Source organism: Hemicordylus capensis, chromosome 4 (genome assembly GCF_027244095.1).
Source record: "Hemicordylus capensis ecotype Gifberg chromosome 4, rHemCap1.1.pri, whole genome shotgun sequence".
Classification (NCBI taxonomy): Eukaryota; Metazoa; Chordata; class Lepidosauria; order Squamata; family Cordylidae; genus Hemicordylus; species Hemicordylus capensis.
This window is the reverse complement of record NC_069660.1, coordinates 212,179,395-212,190,500: the sequence shown is the minus strand read 5'-3', so window position 1 is coordinate 212,190,500 and position 11,106 is coordinate 212,179,395. Positions and strand designations below refer to the sequence as shown.

At 48.2% G+C, this 11,106-nt stretch overlaps 1 protein-coding gene across 15 annotated transcripts in view; it reads right to left on the bottom strand.

Moving 5' to 3' along the window:
• Window positions 1-752: 752 nt before the first annotated feature.
• The window catches only part of SYCP2L (synaptonemal complex protein 2 like), a 74,006-nt gene continuing 63,652 nt past the window's right edge, over window positions 753-11,106 (bottom strand). For 11 of the 15 annotated variants that reach the window (XM_053247589.1, XM_053247601.1, XM_053247591.1 and 8 more), the window contains 4 exons: window positions 9,626-9,725; window positions 9,472-9,542; window positions 9,047-9,085; window positions 753-1,193 (listed from right to left, as the gene is read on the bottom strand). In XM_053247589.1, the coding sequence (XP_053103564.1) occupies window positions 1,121-1,193; window positions 9,047-9,085; window positions 9,472-9,542; window positions 9,626-9,725 (283 nt within the window). In that variant the 3' untranslated portion in view covers window positions 753-1,120. Of the gene's footprint in view, window positions 1,194-9,046; window positions 9,096-9,471; window positions 9,543-9,625; window positions 9,726-11,106 lie in introns of all 15 variants that reach the window. The other 4 variants (XM_053247596.1, XM_053247592.1, XM_053247597.1 and 1 more) reach the window with 4 other exon arrangements.

Genomic DNA, 11,106 nt, shown 5'->3' with positions numbered 1-11,106 from the left:
AGCCACAGTAGCCCATAGCCCAGGATTATGGGAGTGATAGGCCAACATCTGCTGGAGAACCAAAGCTGAGCAGGCCTGCTCTATGTTAACCACTTTGGGAACTTTTGTTGAAAAGTAGTATATAAATCTTCATCGTCGTCATCATCAGTACAATCCTATTCATGTTTACTATATTATGTCTACTATACCAGTGCAATCCTATTCATGTTAAGTTAAGCCCCACTGAATTCAGTGGGGTTTACTCTGATGTAAGTGTGCACAGGACTGCAGCCTTAAGTTAATGCACATGAAGCTAGTGTGCCACTCTAACCACCCCACAATGGTGTATATTCCCTCCCCCTTCAAGATGAATCCTAAAAGATAGATCTTTCTCAATAAGCTTGTTCTAAGCTAAGCATGGATGCCTTAAGCAAGGGGTTTCACACTGACAACTTTTGAGGCAGTATTTTAATCCAATGGTAGCCACCTGCACACTTCAGGGTACAGTCTCTATTTAACACAGTTCATTCACTGCAGTGTCTCCTTCAACCCTCCGCACCTCTCCACTCTTGTGTTTGCTTCGTTTTTAACATTTTACAAGGAGAGCACTTGAAAGTTGTCTGGAATCAGCAAAGCAACATACAGTGAAAAGCAGTGAAAAGCGGAAACTAATGAAGGAAGCTAAAGCAGGTCAAATTAATGTGCACCCCCCAGCGGTCAGAGAGGAAAATCACAGGCACAAAAAGAAAAAGGAAGAATGAAGTCAGCCAACGTGGGGGGTAAGGATAGGTGCTGTTTACTTGCCGTGCCTTGCAAACATTGCTGGCTTTTTAACACACAAGAAGTTTCTCTTGCCTACAAAAAGTTTCTCTTGCTTGAACATAATTCCTGGTCACCTTGGGTGACTAGCGAGAGTAGTTAAACACAAGTACTCACTTTCACAAGATTTAAATGTTTCATGAATTTGGGAGCAATGCAACGGGCACAACAGAGAGACCTGAAGAGACAATAATTAAAGCCATGTTGATACATTAGATTAAGGACTATTGCCTTGCCAGGTCAATGGAAGCCTTAGTTTGTCCTTGTGTTTCCCAGATTCACACCTGAAATGTGATTTATAATGTACAGTATGTGAATTTGCTTAGCAATTTTCATTTTTAACTGTATCCTTGAGATTCCAGGTTTCATCTGGCACTGAGTCCATAGACAGTATCCTGTAAAAAGAAGGCAAAGTAGAAACAATTATATTTGTTCACTCAAGTCCCTCCAGTAAGCCAAAGTGATAGCCACAGCAGAAGAAGGGAAGAACAGGGAACAGACAGAAATCAGTGGCTCTTTCTAGGGCTGCCTGATGACACTGGTTGTGGACACAGTGTCACGCCCTGCCAGACCCATATGTGCACAGCACCTGTACATTAGCATAGCTAATGCCTGGGCATGTGGCCAGTGCAAGTCAGTGGGCCAGTATGATGGGCCTTTCAAATCTGCCTCCTGGATGAGTACTTTTTGGTGACCTCCAGGTAGTAGCTGCCACATTTGAAAACTGGCCCTAATCCTTCCCTGCTGGATCTTCAGGAAACAAAGAAACTGAATGATCCTGAGCTCTATGGCAATATTGGTGCTGATTAGAGCATGTTCCTTGACCCTGCTTGAAGTTATAAGAGTTCTAGCAAATAATGAGGTCCTGGAAGAGCTAGGCATGAAATCAAGACAGCGTCCCATGATTTCTTGCTCAAAGCCCAAATCACTTACAAAATGTAAAGCACTACAGGACCACTTAGCATTTTGTCACTGCTATTTTCATCTAATCCACTCCGATATGTAACACATTCCAAAAACTTAATGGTGTAAAACGGAACATGCTTATAAGAAGCCATATCTTTATGGATTATTTTTATATTTTAAGACTACAGACTTTCCTCCAGTCACTATCTACAATTTGATTGATTGATTGATTGATTGATTAAGTGCCATCAAGTTGGTGTCAACTCTTAGCGACCATATAGATAGATTCTCTCCAGGATGATCTGTCTTCAACTTGGCCTTTAAGGTCTCTCAATGGTGCATTCATTGCAATACAGCAACAATATTCATCTCGGGCACATATAAACTGCATTATCTTCCAAATACAATATTCCGTTCTCCTATAACTGGGGCAGGGAAGAGAAAGAGAGCTCAACACTGCAGGCAACATGTGCACAGAGACTACTCATCCACTGCTTAATCCCACCACCACCCCAAGAAAAGCATGCACGAGTTATGCATGGGGATGGGGGAAAGGTATCCACCATTTCAAGGAAGATTTAAAGGAAAAGAAAACCATAATTTAACTGGATTATTTCTTTACCTGGTGCAAGGAACGACAGGTTGCTTACCTGTAACTTGGGTTCTTCTAGTGGTCATTTGTGCTCTTACACGAATGGGCTTTTCACCTGCGCAGAGACCACATCGGAGCTTCCAAGCTAGAGTTCTAACTTTTTTGGTGGTAACCCCATCCCCACAGTATATAGGTGGCTGCGCGGGCTTCCCTCTTCAGTCTTCTGAGTCCGCCAATCTGAAAGACTAGCAGAAAAGACATTAAAAGAGGGGAGGATGGGAGGGCATGTAAGAACACAGATGACCACTAGAAGAACCCAAGTTACAGGTAAGCAACCTGTCATTCTTCAACGTGGTCTCTGTGCTTTACACGAATAGGCGCATAACAAGCTGCACCCGTGCCATGCTAACCTGGAGGAGGGATCAGGCAAAGATGGACTGTAACACCGCCTTGCCAAACTCCGTGTCTTTTCTGGCTTGGACATCTAGGGTGTAGTGTTGTACGAATGAGTGTCTTGATGCCCACCTAGCCGACTGGCAGATGACGTCCAAAGGAATGGACCTGTCAAAAGCAGTGGAAGCCGCGACCGCCCTTGTTGAGTGTGCTTTGATGGAGGGTGGGAGAAGCTTCTTGGAGAGCTGGTACGCTAAAGTGATGGAGCAAACCACCCATCTGGATATGGTCTGTGCAGAGGCCTGCTTGCCTCTGTTGGGTCCAGAGTGAAGCACAAAGAGAGAGGTAGAGGTGCAGAGAGCAGAGGTTTGGTCTATGTAGAAGGCGAATGCTCTACAAACGTCAAGGGTGTGGAGACGTCGTTCAGCCCCAGATGATGGTTCAGAGAAGAATGCAGGTAAGGAGATCGGTTGGGAGCGATGAAAGGACGTAACTACCTTCAGGAGGAAGGCAATGTCTGGTCTGAGGACGACCTTCTCTCTATGGAAAACCAGTTAAGGAGGTTCAACTCTCAGTGCTCTGAGTCCACTGACCCGCCTGGCGGAAGTCATAGCCATAAGGAAGACCACCTTACAGGAAAGGAGGTCCAGAGAAATCATGGCCATGGGTTCGAAGGGAGGGGGCATGAGAGAGGAGAGCACCAAGGTCAGGTCCCATGCAGGTGCCATGACTGGCGGGTCCGGGTAAAAGTGGGTGAGGCCTTTCAGAAAACGCTTGGCCGTGGGGTGTTGGAACCACGACAGCGTAGACGGTGGAGAGTTAGCCACTATGGCTGCAAGATGAACTCACAAAGAAGGCATCTTCAGTCCAGCCTCCTTGAGGAATAGTAGGTATGAACAAACATGTTCTACAGAGACAGAGTGTAAGGGAATGTTCCTGTTTTCTAGAAAGTTCTGAAAACGTGTCCATTTATGGGAATAGGAGACAAGGGCAGTAGGTTTATGTGAAACATTAACTATTCTCTGTAGGTCTACGGGCAGGTTGGGACTATGTGCCAAGCCGTGAGATGTAGATGTAGGTCTGGATGGAGGAGGCGACCATTCTGCAGGGAGAGGAGGCAAGGGTTGTGTGGCAGGCAGAGGTATTGATGACTGGAGAGGCGGAGAAACCAGGGCCTCCTGGGCCACCACGGGGCAATGAGTATGCAGTGCGGTCGGTCCTGGGAGATTTTCTGAAGAACTCGAGGAAGTAGAGGAATAGAGGGAAAGGCGTAGACCAGAAGTTCCGCCCAGTACATAGAAACGCGTCCCAGAGGGAGTTGGGCCCAATCCTGGACCTGGAGCAACATTGCACAATCGTCTCTGATGCGAAGAGGTCTATTTCTGGGAGGAACCAGCGGCGGAAGAGGGAGCAGAGCGTGGGAGAATGTAGCTGCAATTTGTGGGACGTTGAGTGAGTCCTGCTCAACCTGTCCGCCGTGAAATTGTCCTGGCCCTGAATATGGACCGCCAGGGGGCTGATGCCGTGGCGAATGCACCAGAACCACATTTCCATGGCTAGGAATAGGAGGGGGCTGGAGGAGGTGCCGCCTTGCCTGTTCAGGTAGGCCTTGGCAGTAGTATTGTCCGTTTGGACCAGAACGTGAGAGTCTCGTATCAGAGGGAGAAAAGTTCTTAGAGCCTTGAAGATGGCCAGCAGTTCAAAGTAGTTGATATGGTGAGTGGCTTCGGCCGGGGACCAGGTGCCATGGATGTTGTGGTTGTTGGCGTGGGCACCCCAGCCTTCCATGGATACATCTGTAGTGAGTAGAAGGGTATGACGAGGAGGCTGGACAGCTGAGCCAACGCTGAGGTTGGCAAGGTCCATCCACCACAGGAGGGAATGTAGGACTTGAGGCGGGATCATAAGGGTGCAGGTGAGGGAAGCTTCATGTGGGGAAAATACGGAGAGGAACCAGTGTTGAAGAGTCCTGGCACGCAGACGAGTATGAGGGAGGACGTAGGTGGTGGAGGCCATGTGGCCCAGCAGGCGCTGGAATGTACGTGCAGATTGACACAGGTGGTAGAGGAGGTGGAATGACAGATCCAGGATAGCCTGGATCCTGCGCTGAGGCAGGGAAATCTTTGACTGAATGGCGTTCAGTCTATGGTTCTGGAAGGGCTGAGTTTCAACCTCTTGTAATTCACCTGGAGCCCCAGGTTGGAAAGGAGGTCGATGACCATGCGGAGATCCCGCAACAGGGATTGTGGGTTGTCGGCTACCACGAGCTAGTCATCTAGTATGGAAAAATTTGAACATTCTGTTGTTGCAGGGCCACCACCACTGGAGCCATGCACTTGGTGAACACAAGTGGAGCGGATGCCAGCCCGAAGGGGAGGGCACAGAACTGGTAAGTGGTGTCTGCTATCTGAAAACAGAGGAAACGACAGTGCTGAGGTCTGATGGTGATATGATAGTAGGCATCCCTGAGGTCTATTGAGACAAACCATTGGTTCCTGCGCAAGAGGGAGATGAAGGTGGGAATGGTGACCATACGAAACCTCCAGTATATGACATAGGAGTTCAGCTCCCGAAGATCCAGGATGGGACGGAGGGAGCTGTCCGGCTTGGGTACCGTGAAGTACCAGGAATAGAAACCCGGGGATTGTGGGTTGTGAACCAGTTCTATTGCAGATTTTGTGAGTAGAGAGTTGACTTCCGCAAGGAGAGCCAGTATGGCCGGTATGGGGAGTGCAGGAGGATTGTATGGTGGGGTGGATGCAAACTTTATAGCATATCTGACCCTCACGATGGTAAGAGCCCAGGAATCAGTGGTGATATTTTCCCAGGTGGAGATGATGGGGGAGAGCCTGGTGCCCCATCTGGGAGGGGTTTTCAAGTCACTGTCTCTTAGTTTGGGGCTGGGACCCCTTAGAGCGCTGCTGCTGCTTGGAGCTGGTGAAGTTGGAGTGCTTTCTGTAAGGTTGATACCTGGTAGAATGAAAGGACCTGTCTTGTGGTTGGTAGTACTGGTGTTTAGAGGAGTATGGCTGTTGCTGTCATTTCTGGGGCCTATAAGGCCGGGTTGAGGATTGTTGGAGCCCCATAGAAACTCCGTGTTATGAAGTTTCTGCACTTTCTGAAGGGTATCATCAGTCTTTTCTCCAAATAGGGAAGAACCATCAAAGGGAAGATTTTCCACTCTGGATCTAGCATCGGGCGTCAGTCCGGAAGATCTGAGCCAGGCGTGGCGGCGAAGAGCGACTGAGGATGCCATCACCTTAGAGGCACCTTCTATTAAGTGATGAATTGCGTGAAGTTCCTGTTTTGAGACCTGCGTGGCTTCACAGAGGAAAACTTTTGCTGGACCTTGTTGTTCCTCAGGCAAGTGGTCCAGGAAGGGGGCAACATGGTCCCACAGAAAAGACTGCTATCTGGTGTAGTAAGCCTGATAGTTTGCAATTCTGGTCAATAAAGATGAAATCGAATACAAATGCCTCCCAAATGTGTCCAGTTTCTTCCCCTCTTTGTTGGGTGGGGTGGAAGAGGTATATCCACGGAACTTGGAGAATGAGGACTCTACTACAATGGAGTCAGTAGAAGGGTGCTGTTTCAGAAAGGAGTCATCCTGGTCAGCGGAAGCATGCACCCTATAGAAGGAATCAAGTTTCTTCGATGTTGGGGGATGGGAGGAAGGTTTTGACCAAGAGGCCTTGGTGACCTTGAGGATGGAGAGATTCAAAGGAAGCGAGACCGAAGGACGGGCATAATCTTCAATCAATTGGAAGAGAGGATCTGGCTCTGACTTATCCCCTTGGGAAAGCTGAATTCCCAGGGAGATAGCCATACGGGAGAAAAAGTCAGTGTATATTCAGAAATCTTCCGAAGGAGAGCTAGGCCTTGGTTCCATGAGTGTAGGGGGCAAATTGCCCAACGATATCTTGTCTGAAATTGAGGACTCTGGTCCCTCTTCATCCAAAGATGAATCTGAGGAGTTGCTCGAGATCGGAGGAGGGAGGGATCGGATTCAAAGCCGAGTAGGAGGTGGTCTAGAATCCGGGGTGATCATAGCCGTGGCTGCCTGCATGGGAGAACTCCTTGGTGGAACCCGCAGCAGTAGCAGAGACATGGTTTGGGGTGGAGAAGGAGCAGGAAGAAGTGTAGCCTCCGAGCAAGGGTTCGGTACCGATGCCAGTACTGAGGTAGACTGCCAGAGTGAGGTAGAACATCAAAGGGGCGGCTCAGTAGCTGCCTGGGTTCAGCGGTGTTGGTGAAGCTCCTGGTGGGCATAAAAACAGTCCACCTCGTCCTCAACCTGACTGGCATAGTGCTCATCGAGGGCTGCCTCAAGTTCTCGATTAGACCATCGACAGGGCTATTCTGGTGGAAGAGCCTCGGGTTCAGAATCCTGCTCGGATTCGTAAACGGGATCGTGGGGACTAGATGCATAAGCCACCTCAGCATCTAGAATAGTCTCCGTCTGGAGCATAAGGGATCGGTATCGTACGTCGATCTATGCTTTTTCTTAGGGGGCTCCGCCGGAGCATGACGGGCCTTCTTTCTCTTTTTTTTCTTGGCCGGTTGGACGGAGCAGGGTTCAGTGAGTGCCACTGTCGAGACTGACACTGCCACAGAATTCTTCAGTACCGAGGTCGAAGCCCGAGTCATGGGATCGACCAGTACATTAGCCTTTGGTGTGTTCACTGAGATCCCCAGTGGGGAGGAAACTGGCTGTAAGCCCCGGGCCAAGGGAGAAGCGCTCAAAGAGGCCCGCATAGTAGGTGGTTTGTCTGAGCCCGAACACTTGAAGGCTTGTTCCCAAAGCTAAGAATGAAGTCAGGATGCTTGATTCCTGCATGCCTGTTTGGTAAAGGCAGCACAGTGAGGGCAAGAGCCAACCTTATGGGCCTCGCCCAAGAAAAAAGGCAAAGTTTGTGGCCGTCGGTCGAGGGGATCTTAGATCTGCAGCGACCACGCTGCTTAAAGTTTGTAGTCTTGGCCATAGGCCGGTGAAGGACCAAGGAAATGGCAGCACGCCGGGCCCGAAGGCCATGACAGAACGGCGAAATCCAAAGAAACTCTGAAGGGGGGGGGGGCGGTTACCAGGGACAAAATAAGAAAGCTAATGAAGGGGAATACTAAACAAAATATAGAGTAAAAACTGGCAAGGGTAGATACTTAACAGCGCGATCTAGCAAGGAGTGCTCAACAATGTGTCTTCTATCACGGATGAAGAAAGACTGAAGAAGGAAGCCCACGCAGCCGCCTATATACCGTGGGAGCGGGGTTACTGCCAAAAAAGTTAGAACTCTAGCTTGGAAGCTCTGATGTGGTCTCTGCGCAGGCGCAAAGCCCATTCGTGTAAAGCACAGAGACCACGTCGAAGAACTATGTTGCTTTGTGGCATTTGCTATTTGCCTCCTGCTACCCAAGTACTGCTATCAGTGATGTAGCCACCACTGGACAAGGCAAGGGGAGGAGATGTCCCTGGGCTTGCGGGGCCTGGGGGCCACCACAGCATCCCCTCGGCCATTCCACAGGGTGTCCCTTCCCTCCTCCCTGTCGGCACCCAGCCAGTGAATGAAGCTGAAGCACCAGTTGGAAGTGGAGAAATGGCCCTGCATCCCCTCTTCACCATGTTGGCCATGCCCCCTGCATCAGTGTCAGATGCACACCAATACAGGGGGTGTGGCCAGCATTGGGAAGGGCAGGGGATGTGCAGCCCCTTGCCCATTCCCAGCCTGTGTTGTGTTCACCAGCTGCTGGGTGCTTTCTTTCTCTCACTCCAACCAAGAGAAAGTAAAGGAGCACTTTAGCATCAAATAATGACCAAGAACAAAGATGAACATGGGGACATTCTATGGGTTTTTCAGGTTATAGGTTTTGTGCTGGCTGTTTATATTATGGCTCTTGCAACTGTGTTACAAGTTGCCTTGTGGATGCCAGTGGATAGAAGGCAGAGTACGAGGACAGGAGAACCTTGTTATCCGCAGGGATTCCATTCGGGGGGGGGGGCACAAATAATGAAACCGTGGATAACAGGGCTTAGGTTCCTGGACTTGAAAAAACTGCCCAATAATCACCCCCAAACTGAGAAAATGGGCCAAATAAAGTGCCCTACAAGGCTCCACCGGACATCGAGTCCAAGGATGCACCCCTCAGTTGAAAATTTGCCAAAATTTGGCAGAAATTGCCAGGGGTGCGTGTGTTGCCAGTTTAAAAAAGAAAGAAAGAGCCATAAAATGGCTCCCACACTCAAAATGGCAGCTGGAAATTACCTCCAAGGTAATCTATGGCTACCCCGACTCGCGGATACACAAGTTTAATCCCATTTTTGCTGGTTCCCCCCTATGTATACAGAGGTTGAGTGTCAGTTACCTGATCGCGGATGCTGGATCTGCGAATAGTGAGGTTCTCCTGTATTACCAATATATGCAAACACAAGTGATTTCATGAACACCTCCTATTAGAAATGTGCATTCACATATTATGCAGTTGCTCTGCTACCTTGGGGACCTATTTCCTACTTACTTAGGAGGGGGAAAACATTCTTGAAAGAGCTCCACTTCCTCATTTACCTCTTCCTCCAGTACACACAAAATTTTATGATCATGTGAAAAGAAAGGCTCGATGTCCGTAATATCTAGGCAACTGCAACTACTTATAACCCATGCCACCTGAAGACACCCTCAGTAGTGATTCAGTACACAAAAGACAGAAAACCCTTGGAACCCAGGCTACAGGGGGAAGTGTGCAAGAAAAATATGAAACGTGACATGCTGGACAAGCAAGAAGATGAATACCTCTGCTTTTGTTGACTGCAAAAAGCATTCAGTTTACTGTTCAGTTTGGTGGATTGTTTAGCCCAAAATTCCTGAAATGATGTTCTCAACGTGAGTAAGAAGTTAAAGCATTAAATTCATCTGCAGACACCAGACAAAATGAAAGTGTACACACCACTGTATCCTTCTCGAGGCTCAAGAGGAAGTGAGTTCTCTTCTCAAGGCTGTCAAGCTGCTGGACAACAATCTGGCGGAAGTTTTCCAGTTCATTCAGCCTGATACAGAAAAACAAAAATAATTTCATTCTTTCAGAAAAAGTAATACTTGACACCTGTCTACTGGTACAAGCGTGGATTCCATCACATATGTCACCAACTTCGGCCCCATCTGTCATAGCTTTAGAAGGGGCCTAGACCAATTCATGGAGGACAGGTCTATTAATGGTTACTAGTCTGGTGGCTATAGGGCACCTGCAACCTCAGAAGCAAGATGCCTCTGAATACCAGTTGCAGGGGAGCAACAGCAGGAGAGAGAGCATGCTTTTATCTCTTGCCTGTGGGCTCCCCAGAGGCCTCTGGTGAGCCACTGTGGGAAACAGAATGCTGGACTAGATAGGCCTTGGGCCTGATCCAGCAGGGCTGTTCTTATGTTCCCCATGTCTATGTTGGTTAAACTTGAGACCAGTTGCCTTGAAACCAGCCTGATCACAACTTACCTACCAGTTTTCAAACAGTGTTAGTGGGAACTGGGGTTCCCTTCAAAGTTTCTCATGAGGAAAACCCTGACAAGATCAGTAGATAGTGGATTAATCAGTTAATTTGATTACAACTACTCATCTTCCTTAGAAATGTACAGCAAGAGAGACGAATTAGGGGTGTTCTAGATTTTATGTTCAATTCATGCCAAGTCATTGGCAAGGCTCAGCACCTGGTCAGTGCCCTGCATACACAGTAGCCCTCTTCTGACCTTCCAAAGAAGGGACACTGGGCATCCCAGCCTTCCAGTCACAGACATATCACACGTGAAGCACCAGACAAAGACTGTAAACGTGGAGAGTGCAGGGCAGTGAAGTTTTTTGAGCACAGCAGGGCCAGGGCAGGGTTTCTGGACACACTCTTGAGATGCTGTACGTGAGTAGAGGGAAGCTTTTTTTTGAATGTCCAAAGAGGTCTCGTGTGCACAGCCTAGAAGATCCCTCAGAATCCTCTGCAATATGCTGTTTTAGTTTTTAAAAATAAAAAGGTGGAAAAGCCTTTGGAAAGGTTGGAAATACAGAAAACCTTTGTTGAGAACTGGAGAAGTAAATCACATTGGCTGGATCATATCCTTTTACTTTACTACAAACATCACCACTTCAATAGGACATGTTTCTTGGACTATATATTTACAAAAAGGTGCATTCAAGAAGCAGCAACCCCTCTCTACCAAAAGTTGACCAACTTGGCCACAAGTGAGCAGTGGTGTTGGTTTATTAAAGGGGCATGGGAGTGCCCCTTTAGCAGGGGTGTAACTAGGGAAAATGGCACCTAGGGCAAGCACTGAAATTGCACCACCACCACCACCATCCAAACATCTGACACACATCTTTCAGAAAACTTGTCTTTTACCATAATATTAGCTCAAAAATACAAAGCTGCTATTTAGTAAGCAAAAGCT